Source organism: Neofelis nebulosa, chromosome 3 (genome assembly GCF_028018385.1).
Source record: "Neofelis nebulosa isolate mNeoNeb1 chromosome 3, mNeoNeb1.pri, whole genome shotgun sequence".
NCBI lineage: Eukaryota > Metazoa > Chordata > Mammalia > Carnivora > Felidae > Neofelis > Neofelis nebulosa.
In genome coordinates this window covers 52,952,104-52,967,160 of record NC_080784.1, presented here as the reverse complement: position 1 = coordinate 52,967,160, position 15,057 = coordinate 52,952,104, and the positions used below count along the sequence as shown (strand labels likewise).

Sequence of the window (15,057 nt, the reverse complement as noted above, 5' to 3'; positions counted from 1 at the left end):
GGGTGAATATGTTAGACATCTCATATAAGCAGAATCATACGGTATTTGCCCTTTCGTGATTGGTTTCTTTCACTCAGCATAATGTCCTCAATGGTCACAGGTCACATATTCTTGAGGGATTTTTTTTTTCTAGCCACATGACTTCAATGTCCATCCATTGCAAATGATTTCCAAATTTATGCAATGGATGTGTCCTCTCACCTCTACCCCCAGCCTGGGGAATGTTAAAGTGCTCAGTCTTCTCCCATACAATGGATGACTGGGGAGTTTTGCTAGGTTTTTGGGGTCCTTGGGGGCTCAGGATTTTCATGGGGTGTTTTGCCAGGGGGAGTGGATCCTGACACAGTGGTTTGAGGGGGTGAGTCTCCGAGTCTAGACCCACTGGGTGGGAGCTGTCCTTGCCCACAGTCCTGGGGTAGGTCCTACAGGTCAGTCACTGTGCCTGGAAACTCAGGTGTTCTTTCTTGACTTCTCTCCTAAGTGGCATTGATCTGGGGCTCAACACCCTGGACCTAGAGGCTGCTCTCATCTCCTTTTCCATCCCTCTCAATTTTCTCCTCATAGCCACAAGTCTCTGTTACATCAGAAGCTCAAACTAGCTTAGACCAAGTGAGATTTTATTGTTGACCAGAAGTAAAATGTCTTAGGGTATATTTAAGGTGAGGCTAGATCCAGGTGCTACCATCTGTATTCGTTCCCAGGATCTTCCCTGAGATTGTCCTTTGCCACCCCCTTCCTAAAATGCACTTTTCACTCCCCTCACCTGGCTCTCATTGATTTTGCAAAACTCAGCCTGCACATTAGCTCTTCTGGAAAGTCTTCCAGATCCTTCTTCCCCAGGGTGGTTAGGCGTCCCTCCAACTACTCCAGCCAGCAACTTGTGGGTCATTCCTGACTGCCCCTCCCCTGTTCCTTCCCAGACATTCCCAAACATCTACCAACGTTTTCTTCTATTTATTGAGTTCCTTCGCTTCAATCCCCATTGCTACTACCCAAGTATATCCCTCATCAGTTTTTGCCCCCACCCCCATCACCCATTCTCTACACTATTGCCAGAGTAAATAAACATACAAAACAAGTCTGATTATGGGATGGACGTTGGCAAGAGGGAACTTGCTAAAGTGATCATAATGTCCTGCATCTTGTTTTGAGGGTTGGTTACTCCAGCATGTATCCTCACTTAAGATCTCTGAATTTTATTTTATGTAAATTGTATCTTCCCTTGGCTACACACAAATATATAACACACATAAAGTTGAACTATGTCAGTTTCTTGCTTCAAACTTGCAATACAATTGTTGCTCACAGAGTAAGCCCCAAAGACTTCATGAGGCTTAAAAGGCACTGTAATGATCTGGATTCTTCTTTCTTGTCCAGTCCATCCTGGTGGCTATACCCACTGCCTCCGGGCCTTACCCATCCACACTTTTCCAGTCCTCCTCTGTCCTCCCTCCAGAACTTTGCATACACTGTCTTCTCTCCTAGAACACTCTCTCCTCCCTCATTCTGCCTCCACCATTCTGGTTCCTCATGTCTCAGCTTAATCATCTCTTGACCGGAGAAAGCTTTCCTGAGCCCTTGTGACATGGTCTATGGCACTAAATGCATCACCAGCAGCACTTTGCACATTGTAAGTGTTCACTTAACCATTTGAATGATTTGTTTTAATGACTGTTTCCCCCTAGATTGTAAGTCATGAGAGTATTTCATTTTATTGATGACTATTTTATTCCCTGTTCTCCAAGCCATAGTAGGCTTGTTGAATGAATGTGACTATCTTTATCATAATGACAGGACATTTCACCTGTTTATTGAGGGCCTCTCCCTATAGCTTGCATGTCCCACAAAGACATGGACAATGCCTTCTTCCTCTTTGGGGCCCTGATGCCTTGTGTAGGGCCTGGATGTGGCTAGTACTCAGTAAGTGTTTGTTAGTTGAATAATTGAAAGCATCATGAGGTGATATTGACAGGAGAGAAACAGGTTATGGACCTACCTATGAACGTGGCTCATTTTGGCCACACCCAATGTTCTTTAGTTAAACATGGACTTTCCTCAGATCTCCCATGAGATCCATACAAAAGCCACAGAGTCCAGCACTCTTGAACTTAATGGTACTTGATGTGCCTTTTCCTATTTACTGTTTGTGGAATGAATGTGTGTATCTCAGCTCATCTATCTTACAGGCCTGTTTGGTCATAAAAACAACAAAAAAACAAAACAATTTCATGTACTTACCAAGGAATGCTGAAGAGTACTTTCAGTTAGTAAATAGAGTTATATTCCAGGAGCTTTAACTATCTCTTTTTAATCCTTGCAATAATTCCATAGGATAGATATAATAATGGTCATTCTCATTTCACATATGAGGAAACTGAGGCTTAGAGAGATTAAATATCTTGTACAGGATCACAAAACTAGTGTTGAAACCCTGACCTTAACAGTTGGCCATACTAACAGCCATTGCAGATTGCTGGATTCAGTAATTTTCTAGATAAGACCTGGATGTTTAGGTTCACAGACTCCAGTTAGTGTTCAAGTAGAGTTTACATAACTGCTTCCTTCAGAAGGCTATGATATACACTATAACCTGGAGATTTTGGCTATGTTTGAGTGATTCAGGGCAGATCTGGGCATTACTTTTTCTTTTCATCCTTTATCACCAACTTTTTTTGTAGTAGTTACCATGTTACAACATTAGATCCTCAGACCTTATTCATCGTATAACTGGAAGTTTGTGCCCTTTTACCAATTTCTCCCTATTTCTGTTTCCTCAACCCCAGCCCCAGCAACCACTTTTAAACTCTCTGTTTCTTTTTTTTTTTTTTCAACGTTTTTTATGTATTTTTGGGACAGAGAGAGACAGAGCATGAACGGGGGAGGGGCAGAGAGAGAGGGAGACACAGAATCGGAAACAGGCTCCAGGCTCCGAGCCATCAGCCCAGAGCCTGACGCCGGGCTCGAACTCACGGATCGCGAGATCGTGACCTGGCTGAAGTCGGACGCTTAACCGACTGCGCCACCCAGGCGCCCCTAAACTCTCTGTTTCTATGAGTTTGACTTTTTTTTTTTTTTTTTTTTTTTTTTTTTTTTTTAGATTTCACATATAGTGAGACCAGGCAATAACTGTCTTTCTGTGTCTGGCTTTTTTCACTTAGCATAATACCTTCCAGTTTTATCCATGTTGTCACAAACAGCAGGATTTCCTTCTTTCTTATGGCTGAATAATATTTCATTACACACACACACACACACACACACACACACACACATTGTGTGTTCTTTATCCATTCACTCATCAGTAGACACTTAGGTTGTTTCTATATCTTGGTTATTGTGAATAATGCTGCAATAAACATGGAGGGGCAGATATCTCTTTGATATCCTGTTTTATTTATTTTGGGTACATACCCAGAAGTGAAATTTCTGGATCATACATGGTAGTTCTATTTTTAATTTTGGGGGGAGGAATCTTCATATTCTATAATGTTGATCAACATTGTTTTTATCACCTTCATCATCATACTAAGACATTACTGTGGATCCTAGAAGTACAAAAAAATACACAGTAAAGTCATATTTTAACATATCAAATATTAAAATTAAAATATTTAATATTTAAATTAAAATCAGAATATTTAAAATATTTAATATTTAAAAATATTACATCTGGAAGGGAACACAAAGGTATTCTTGTCCATGCCCTTAAATTTCCAGTTAATGGAATGAGGCCCAGAGCAAAGGGAACATCACTAGATATCAGAGTTCAGACTGGAACCCAAGGCTCTGACCCAATAATAGTGCCATTTCATCTACGTTGTGTTACCTGTCTATGATGGTCAGTTTTATGTGCCAACTTGACAGGACTATAGTACCCAATTATTTAATCAAACACTAATCTAGGTGTTGCTAAGGTATTTTCCAAGTGTGATTGACAGCTGTAATTAGTTGACTTTAGGTAAAGGTGACTACTCTTGATATTGTTGCTGGACCTCTTCTAATCAACTGAAGGTCTCAAGAAAAAAACTGAAACTTCCTGAAAAAGAAGAAATTTTGCTTTAAGACTGCAGCACCAACTCCTACCTAAGTTTCTAGAATGCCATCCTGTCCTATAGATTTTGGACTAATATACTAACATACCATAATCATATAAGCCAATTTCTTAAAATAAATTTCTTAATATTTATCTATCTATCTATCTATCTATCTATCATCTACCATCATCCGTCAATCATTTATCAATTTATCAATCTATAAATCTACTATCTATCACCATCATTTATCAACTATCTATCTAAAATCATCATCTATCTATCTCTCCTCTTGGTTCTGTTTTTCTGTAGAATCTTGACTGGTTCCCTAAAGGAACTTACATGGCACACATAACTTTTATTTACATATATATAGCATAGGTACATTGAAAGAAAATACATAAAAATAAAATTTTCTAAAAACTTTATTCTACCTACTAAGAATGACCAAAGTAAGGTGAAAGCAGTCTAATAGGACAGTTGACAGATTGGCTATGAGATGCTGGCTTGTGGTTTCAAGAGAACTTGAATTTCGTCAGTAGAGATACAGAGAATTCTCGTTGTTCTCCAACATTTACCTTCCTCCTTTGCATTACTAACAGAATTCTCGTGTTTGGAGAGGGCTGGCTGTTTGATAAAGTTTGTCCCCAATAAAATATAAGTAGCAGTTCCTAGCTGGTATATCAGGGAAGTGTTTTAAGAGGAGCATATCCACCTGACACACACATTTTGTAAATTCATTTACTTATTTTGAGAGAGAAAGAAGAGAGAGAAAAAATGCAGAGAATGAGAGAGAGAGAATCTCAAGCAGGCTCCATGCTGTCAGCACAGAGCCCAGTGCAGGGCTTGAACTTATGAACTGTGAGATCATGATCTGAGCTGAAATCAGGAGTCGGACACTTAACTGACTGAGCCACCCAGGCACTTCTGGAACACACATTTTGTCTCTCTTTATCATTTGCTCTTCCTGCCAAGAAGATAGATGACATGGCTGAGATCTCAGAAGCATCTTGGACCCTAAGAAAAAGGCTATTCAAATCAGAGAGGTCTTAACCTTTACACACCAAACCAACATCATCAGTTCCCTACTTCTAGACTGTTCGTTAGACAACGAAAACAAGCCCATTTCTGTTTAAACCGCCATAATTTGGTGGCTTCTACCACACAATTCTACCAATTCCTACCTGAGGCAGACAGGTACCAGGAGTGGGACTGACAACCTAATATTTGAAAGTAACTGAATGAAGAAAGTAGGTAGAGAGATATTAATATATCAGATATTACAGAATAAAAACTAGTAACCTCATGATGCATTTGAAGACATTTTAAACTGTCACCTACTGTACCTTGGAATGTATGTCATATGCCAAACAAAGCTGTAGCATCAGGGAATATGGTAAGAAAAAAACAGACTTCTGACAGCAAAATACAGAGAGAAAGAGAGAGAAATTCAGACTGGAGTAGGGAAGTCTGCAAGCAGAGATGGATGAAAATACATCTTAGAGATATACCCTTCACCTACAGTCTACAATCTATGCTGAGAACATTACAATTTTTTTGCTTATAATTTATTAAAGATGATTTTTTAAAAATTATGGCAAATGCACATAAGATTTACCATTTTAATAATTTTCAAGTATACAGTTCAGTGACATTAAGTACACCCAGATTGTCATGCAGCCATCAGCACCATCCATCTCCAGAACTTTTTCATCTTCCCAAACGGAAACTCTGTACCCAGCAAACAATAGCTCCCCATTCTCTTCTCCCCAAAGCTCCTGACAACCACTATCTTAATTGTCTATGAATTTGACTACTCTAGGCACCTCATATTATTAGAATCACTTGTCCTTTTGTGATGAGTTTATTTCATTAGAATAATGTCCTCAGAGTTCATCCATGTTGTAGCTTGTGTCAGAATTTCCTTCCTTTTTAAGGCAGGATAATATTCCATTGTATGGATAGACTATATTTTGTTTGTCCATTCATCCACTGATGGACATTGGGTTGCTTCCACCTTTTGGCCTGCTATCCACATGGGTGTCCAAAGAGATCACTGTAATTTGGAGTCTTACAGGATCAAAAAACCCAACTCTTTCTATACTTCAAACTAAACAATTTATAAATAATGACTTGAGAATGACAGCCACAGTAAGATAAGACTGGACTGCTATCCCATCAGGCAAAAGTATTGATCTCCTAATAAAATTAGGATTAAACCTTCTGATTGAAGCTTATTGTTAGAAGTTACCTCAGGTCAGTAGTCATATTTTATGGGCTAAGGGATTACATAGAAGCCAACAGAAAAAGGCAAGCAGCCCTAAAAATTAAGTCTAGATAGGATCTTTGGTTCTGTGTGGTTGTTTGCATATGGAATTGGCTGGAGCCAATTAGAACCAAAGTCAGTTAAGTTTTGAGAGAACAATATTACCATCAAAAGCCTAACCTGACCTGCAACATCCCAAGATTCTTAAACAAAAATGATTCCTGCACCTCCAAACCAAAGCAAATAGGAAGTGAGCTTTAAAAGCTGTGAATTTCTAAGGAAAGTCATTCTTCCAAAGACCATTCTGAGATGGAGCAAGGGGAGTAATGGATGAAGAAAAACCTCCTAGAGGGGAAACAGTGAGGAAAATGCTTAAGAGAAATTCTCCCAGTGGGTGAAGCAACTGGCCAGGAATACAGTCCATGGCCAAGACCAACAGTCCATGCTTATTCTGTGTTCTGTTTAGAATATTCCAGAATTGTTATGGACCAATGACTGCAATGAGTTTCCCATCATTCTCTTTCCTTAATGGGAGTTTTAAAGACAGTTATCTTCCTTTTCTGTCATTGCATATGGGGGATGCTGAGGTAGAATCTTTGACTTTTAGTTTTTAGACCTTTGGGCTACAGGGACCACATTTAGACATAACAGAAAGAAAGCATCACTCTTAGTGGGCATGAATATGAATATGAAAAAGGATATTCATGGATGATGGGTAGCTCAAGAGGGTTGATTCTGAGAGAGACTCTTTGTCGTCTATCCAAGATTTATTCTCCCCTAGTCTTACCAATGGGACCTCAATTTTCCCAGAGGGGCAATGTACACAACCGAAAAACATTTCCCTGCCTCCCTTGCAGATTGGAATGGTTATGTGACATAGTCCCTGGGTAGGTTTTCTGGGCTTTGGAAAGCCCATTTGCCCATTATCCCTTTCTTTCTTCCGATTGGGAATGCAGAGATGATCACAGGAGCACTAGCAGTCCTGTTACAAGCACAGGAGTGAGTATCCCATCTTGGGGTCCCTGATGACAGCTAAGGCTTCTGCACCAGCCACTGACTACTGGACTCCGGACTTGTGACATGAGAGAAAAAAACACCCACTTCTTAAGCCACTGGTATTTGGGTTTAGAGTTATGTGTATTGACATTCAGTCTCTAACTGCTATAGAAACTAATTTCTGAGGCCCAAGTTGGGTCAAATCAGGTCATGAGATGGACCAGGCAATGGGGGTTTCTTGTTCACAGAAATAAAGCGATTTGCCAGAACCAGGAAGTGGGGGAGTTTAGGTTGCAGGATATCTCCCCTGGTCACCAATGTGCATTGCAAGTCCTACTTCCTGTCAGGGCCCTGAGAAGGGAACGGTCATCAGTCATCTTGGGAAACTTTTTTGGGCCTGGGGAGTGGGGGCAGGAAGTCTGCTCATTAACATAAAAGGAGCTCCATTAAGGACAAATTATCATGTAAGCCAAAGGTTTACCCTATAGGGGACACTTGTCAGAAGGTAAATTTAGGCTTTGTGAGCGTGCAACCTGTTAGATGGGTGGGAACCCTTAGTTTCCCTGGGCAAGGACCCCTGAAAGTAGGAGACATACACAGTAAGCCTCAGCATGTTTCTAAGCAATCATTCATTCACTCAAAAAAGTGTTTATGAAGCATGTGAGAGAAGCCATTCCACTGCAGGTGTGAGATACAGATATATTCATAAAATCTCCTATGATGTGTCCCCTGTTCCTTGCACTGGCTTTGGGGCAAGCTCATTCTTGGGGATTTTGAACATTTTCTTGCCTCTGTCCAGAAAGCTCTTCTCCCACTGACTAGTTCTTTTCACTCAGAACTCAACCAAATGTCACATCCTCAGAGATGCTTTCCCTGACCATGTCCTTAAAAAGGCAGTCCCTTCTTCTCACTCTTTGTATCCTCATCCTGCTTTATTTTGTTTCACAGCACTTATTACCACCTGTCATGTATTTATTTGCTATGTGTTTTAGTTCCCCTCACTAGAATGAATGTCTATGAGAGCAGGATCTTTGCTCTGCTCACTGTAGGGACCATGTCCCTAGAACAGCATCTAACATAGAGCAGAAACTTCACACATATTAACTGAATGAATGAACACACAGGCCTTGTCCTCACAGAGTCTCCAGTCTAGGAGAGGAGCAGACCAATCACAATAGTGCTGTTTGAAGATAAGGGCAGAGCACTCAGGAGGAGAGGAGGGACACCCAGTCCAGACAGGGATGGATGCCTGAAAAAAATGACTTTGTGGAGACAGAGCAGGACTAACTGGGGACTGAGGGTCAAGGCAGAGAAAGAGGATGGAGTCTGGTAGATTAGCCAGGTTGGGGACCACTTCTCCCTCTAGGTCAAGAGAAGTGGGTGGATGATGAAACAAAGAACAGGTAGAGGTGTGGGGTCATGATAGAAAGTTGAGAAGGGCCATTATACAACAGGACCCTAACTTCAATGTGGGAGAGACAGATGTGGAAGTTAGCTTTAGGGCCAGGGGAGAGATCATCTTGGGAAGAAATTTTTTAGAATAACTTAATTGGCTTCTTTGGTTGTGCCAAGATAGCTCTTGGGGAATACTGGAGCAGAAGGCAGAAGGCCACATAAATGGCTTTGCATAAGAAGTGGACAGGACATTCAATATTCAGCCTCAAAAAGTAGGGTCCTATTGGCAGTGAAGAAAGCAGACATGGCAGTTAGGTAAGCAACTGATCTCACCTGCCCCAACAACAAAGCCTTTTTGCCTGAGGATAATAAAACATTTGTTGGGGAAAAAGAAATAGCAAAGCCTTAGGGGTAGAAGAGGTGAGGAATCTGGGGAGTTCCAAGGAGGAATTTGAAAGAGGGAACAATGGAGGAAGCTAGTGTCCAAGAGGAGGGGCCACTATGAAAAGTCCTCACTGGCGGGAAGGGGTGAGGACCAAGGCATACATCCCTTTTGGCATACAGGGATGTACCAGAGTCACTTTAAATTGTCCTTCCTCATTGGGCTGTGACATAATCTGAACTGCTCATCTTTACCCCCTACCTCACAGACATCTAGTATGCACAATGATCTGGTTATGAAGAAATTAAGATCAATGTAGGACAGAGAAAAGTAACAGATCAAAAGCTACTCAGTGAGTGGGAATTTGGCAGCAGTAAATGAGATTCTGGTGCATGAAGATGAAAGTTCTAGTCCCCCGAATCCCTTCAGAGACATGGCGAAGGGTACTGAGTTTCCTATCTATGTGGGATGGGGTTGGAACTTGTTTAACTGCTTATTTGAGAACAAAGTGACCACATTCTGATTTTTACTTTACAATAGTAGGGCACAGATGATGATGTTGCTAAGGGTGAGGGGGCATTAATGGGGTTTGGGCAGGTGGAGAAAGCAGAGGTTTGGAAGAATAGCTGTAGAGAGTAGGACAGTGATAGATACAAGGATAGCCTTATATCCCCTAAACCCAAGCTATGGAAAACATAATTCAATCAAAGACTTTACCACACTTGGCGAATGCATATTGGTCCAGGTCTAAAGCTTTCCTGAGGGTCTTTCTTGGAGAAGAGGGAGTAAAAAGAGGTCAACGCCTAGAGAGGGACAAGTAGCAGAGGAATGATTTTAATCCTATGGACAAAAAGCCCAGCTCCTATTATCTTGGTCAGAAGTCTGTTGAGGCAGTGACCTGGAAAAATTGGTGATGGTTTGGAGTAGATAGAGTGAGGACTGGACCTGACCAGAGAAATATAGAAGCACTGAGGATTAGCACTGGATGCCCAGATAATGTTGATACCAGGAGTTGGCAGAAATTTCAATCCACTGGAATGAGTGAATTCCTCCAGAAGCTTCCAAACCCTGAGGGTGGAAAAGAAGAAGGAGATGGCTGGATTGATCAGCAAGACAGTGGCTGAAAAAATGTCCCATGGGCACTAGGCTGGGTACAAAGTGATCCAGAGATAGGAAGGAGGCAAAGGAATCTGAGGAGAGTGACGAAGTTCAGCTGAGCTTCCAACCCCTGAGGGTGGAAAAGAAGAAGGAGATGGTTGGATCAGCAAGACAGTGGATGAAAGAATGTACCATGGGCACTGGGCTGGGTACAAAGTGATCCAGAGGTAGGAAGGGGGCAAAGGAATCTGAGGAGAGCGACTAAGTTCTGCTGAGCATGGAGTACACTTGTAGTAGGGGGAAGAGAGGAAGAGAGCCAGAGATAGAAGGCCATGGCCTGAGACTGACATCTTAGAGTTGAGGTTTCCAGAACCAAGCATGTCTGGGAGAGAAGACCTTGGGAATGGACATGGGAGTGAGCTGGTGATGTGGGGTATAGACATAGAGTATTGAGTCAAGGGCATTTGAAGCCAGCTTGTGGGCTGGGTGTGACAGAGACATCTAGATCTCAGAGAATGTTGGCTGGAATGAAGCAGAAAGGGAGATTCTGCATCATTGGGTGCCAAATTCCCCAGGACTGAGGAAGACAGAGTGAGTCCATGAGATGATAGTAATGAGGAGTGGTGGGTAGTAGCTAAGCCTAATGGCAAGCCCTTCAAAGGGAGAAGGGACTTTGTATGACAGTGAGAAATGGTGGAATAGCAGTTTTTGTGGAAAGCCAGTTCCATTCCTAGGAAGGTGTGAGAGGTGACACAGCATTCCCTCAAGGGCTGCAGAGGAAGTGGTGAGATTAGGAGGGTTGGGCTTCAGTTACAGCAAGGAAGCAGAGGCAATGTTCCATGAAAAGGTTGATGATGTAGATTTCAGAAGACACAATGCAAGCACCAGCACAGACAAAGCAGTGAAAGAAAGAATAAATGCAAAAGGAAACACAGAGTGGTATGAACAATGCCAAAGGTGAAAGATAGGTTGACTAGAGAGTCCCATATTTTACTGGGTCGCTGGAAATCATAGAGACAAGACTCTTGGGAGTGATGACTGTCCAGAGGCTACAGGTTTCCTTGTCTGGGTGATGTGGAAACCTGCTGAAGTTTTTACTCTGTGTCTGAATGGCTGAATTTACATGCCAGTCCCAAGTCCCATAATGAGCTGTGACCCCCCTCCCCCCACTCTCCGCTCATTGTCTCCTCTCTCCTGCATTCTCCGTGTCCCCCTGCACTGGCTTATCTCTTCTGTTTTCAGGCACACACAGGCCATCTCCTCTGGTTACCATCTTCTCTCTTTCCTACCTTTCACTGCAAACTTCCCAATAATTGCCTCTATTTGCCTACCATGCTCTTACATACAGTCTATCTTCTGCTCTCACCTGTCTACTAAAGTAGCTCTTGTGAAGCCACCAAGCCTCTCTGCACTGCCAGCAACTAGGGCCATTCATTTCCCCACCTTTTCTTCCTTGATGTCTCAACAGCCTTTGGCTGGATTCCTCCATACTTGAAACATTCTTTTCTTGGTTTTCTGCACGCTCTTGCTCTTTAACTCTTCTCATTCCCTTCTTGACACTTCATTCTCTTTCTTATTCCTTTAATAAAATAATTCCTTCTCTGGGCCTATGCTGTTCTCCCCACAAAAAGTAAAGTGTAGTGGTAGACACATGGAGGCTGATGCCAAGCAACCTGGATCCAAATTCTGACCCCACCACATGCCAGCCAAATGTCTTTTGGAAAGCTAAGTTTTCCAGGACTCAGTTTCTCCATTCAAAAATTGGTATGATAATAATATCTACTTCATAGGGTAGATGAATTGGCATTTACTGAATATCAATGAATGTTGTACACTTTTCGGGTACTCAATGAACCAATACATACCTTCTGAAATGTGTTTGTGCTTCTTATGTTCTACAGTTGGCATAAAAAAATCTGGATTTCAGCCAATGACTATTGTATTTGACAATATTTGTTCTTATTAAAATTACCTGGGCAAGCCCAGTGTGACTATTAACTTTATGTATCAACTTGACTGGGCTAAGAGATGCCCAGATAGCTGCTAAAACATCATTTCTGGACTTGTCTTGAAGGTGATTCTGAAAGAGATTCATATTCAAATCGGTAGATTCAGTAAAGCAGATTGTCCTCCCCAATGTGAGTGTGCACCATACAATCCTCTGAGGGCCCCAACAGAAGAAAAAAGTGGAGGGAAGGTGATTTTTTTCTCTCTGTATAAGCTGAAACATCCATCTTCTCCTGACCTTGGACATCATTTCTCCTGGTTCTTGGGTCTTTGGATGCAGGCTGGGACTTGCATCATCAGATGGTTTTCAGGCCTTCTGGCTGGGATTAGGGAGGGGAGGGCTGGGTGATGGGTATTGAGGAGGGCACCTGCTGGGATGAATACTGGATGTTGTATGGAAACCAATTTGACAATAAATTTCATATTAAAAAAAAAAAGAACTACATCACCAGTCCTTCTGGCTCTCCAGCTTGCAGATGTGGGACTTTTTAGCCTCCATAATTGCATAGGCCAATCCCCCATAACCTATTTCTACATATCTATATCTCTAAATATTCTATTGGTTGTATTTCACTTGAGGATCTTGACTAATACACCTATATTTCAAATACAGAGTGATCTCCACTCTGTAACACACATCTGTGCACATCTAATTGGACTAAACCCTGTATCTGTCAGCCAGAAGCAAGCCTTGAGTGATTTCATCTGTAGAACTGATCAGTCATATTTATATTGAACACACATTGGCTAAGTCTTTGTTTCTTGATGGCAATTCATTATCAGTTCCAGTTGTTTCTGCAGGTGACTCTTTAACCTCATTAAATTCCATTGAGGAAACCACCAAGTTTCAAGTTACATAGTTCATTCCTGCCTCTAAGCAACCCTGAACCTAAACATGAATTTTCTAAGAAAGAATAGTTTCCTGCCCTCAGAGAGAGGGAGGGAGGGAGGGAGGGAGAGAGAGAGAGAGAGAGAGAGAGAGAGAGAGAGAGAGAGAGGATTTGATAATTCCAGGCTTCAAAATTTCACCAGAAGTGTTGTCAACATAAAGCCAAAATGACCACTTCAGTCTAAAATGAGTAAGTAGGGTCTTACAAGGGGGAAACTGGTTATTCAGCATGGGTACAGAAAACAGCTGATGGATATGTGTACTTGTCAGATGGTTCTTTTAGGACTTCATATGCCGAATTCCTATCTCTTGCAATGACATCATATTTCCTTTTCTGATTTATTCAGGGAGATGGGAATCAGCTAACCATTTCTCCCCTGGTGTTTCCAACTCAGTACTTGTGTTTCCATGGAGCACCCCCTGTCAGCACAGGCTGCTCATGGCCTACCCAAGCAGCTGGAATCAGGTGGGAGCCCCTGGTGCTGGGAGGGCTTCCCTGAAAGCCCATGGGGGCTGTGTTTAACAGTCTTGAAGAGTGCAGCCTTGGGCAGAGGGCCAGGAACAATCTGTGTAACCCACTAAACTATTCTCTCTGCAGATGGTGTCCTCCACTAATCCTCTCTCAGTTTGTCATAATCCAGTTTTGTTCTGAGGAGAGCTGCTGGGTGTCTGGCTTTCATGCAAAAGGACTGTCTGCTTAAGCAGAGGAGGTAGGTCACCTGCTCTGTGGGGCTGGGGCTCTGGGCTCTTAAGCCAAGGAGAGCAGCCGCAAGGGCTGTCCAGAAGAAGACCACTAGTCCTGTGGCCCCGGGGAGGCTGAATCAGCTTCAGAGAGAGGGGCAAGCATCCACAGTGGTCTGACTTTCCTCCACTGGCCACTTCCCTGGGGTCTCAGAGGGCTCAGAGGAGCTGGCCATGCTCTTTTGCTCTGCAGAGGATGGTGAGTCTTTTTGAGTCTCAGTAGGTCTGTGTCTCTTAGGGTCAGCCTCCCCAGGGGTAGAGTATTTTGGCTCTGGGAAGTCACAGCCAAGAGGGAGGTGTTTCAGCCTGAGACTCTGGGAGGGACGTCTTGAGCAGGATGCATGTGGTGATGCAAGATTGGTTCTCTTCCCCCAGCTTGCTGGGCTGTTTGGTGGTAGGTCATGTTTAAACACGGTGCTGCTAAGATTCAGGTTCCTGCTCGTTAATTTACAGAATGTTAATATTATATAGCCTGTCTGGTTCTCCCACCTGCACCGAGGGGGTGAACAATGCAGTCACTGGAGCCAGAGAGGGAGAAATCCCTCCTGAGGACCCTCCTCAATCTCTTAGGGTGGAGGGGAGCTGCCCCTCCACTCCTACAGGGTGAGGATGGCCCACGTTGGGGTGGTTCAGGGGCCATGTTTGCTTCTCAGAGGGTCAAGACTTCAAGAGAAGGCTATAAAGAGCCAGGGTGAATATAGAGATTGGCAGGAAAAAGGGTCAGGAGTCCCTAGGAATTACATTATTGAATTTCCTCTACTGGCTTCAGGGTTAGCATCGTTGCACCCATTCCTACAGAAGAAAATGGGGCATGGAGATGTTAAATTGTGGAAGCACCACTAAGTCAAACCCAGGTCTGCCTCAAACCTCTTTCCTCCTTGTTGCTCTTTTTAGTCATCCCTGGTTGAGGCAAATGCCATCCTCCTGTCCCAGGTTTAATGACAAAGAGACTGAGACTTGGGGTAACTGGGTGATTTGCAGAGGGCACACAGCCAGTGAGGGCAGACTCTCAGCCAAGTCCAGCATGACTGACACTAATTATCTCTGTGCTTCAGTTCTGCGTCTTCCCATTGGGCTCCACCCCACTGCAGACTCATCCTCTACTTGGAGAAGGAGGTCCACTCCATAGTGATAGGCAAGGGGGCATGAACCACTGCCTTCTGGCAGTGTAACCATGAAGGAGGCCCGGGAGGGCATCTGGTTCCTTCCCACAGCCCAGAAGTACACCTCAGACAGTGAGAATATCCTCTGC

The 15,057-nt window shown here is 43.0% G+C and overlaps 1 protein-coding gene across 4 annotated transcripts in view; it reads left to right on the top strand.

Annotated features, from left to right (window-relative positions):
* Nucleotides 1-13,673: 13,673 nt before the first annotated feature.
* RP1L1 (RP1 like 1) overlaps nucleotides 13,674-15,057 on the top strand; it is a 48,740-nt gene continuing 47,356 nt past the window's right edge. For 2 of the 4 annotated variants that reach the window (XM_058720823.1, XM_058720824.1), the window contains exon 1: nucleotides 13,786-14,004. Coding sequence is in view for 1 of the 4 variants with exons in the window: in XM_058720822.1 (XP_058576805.1) it covers nucleotides 13,743-13,774 (32 nt within the window). In the remaining 3 variants the exon portion in view is untranslated. The other 2 variants (XM_058720822.1, XM_058720825.1) reach the window with 2 other exon arrangements.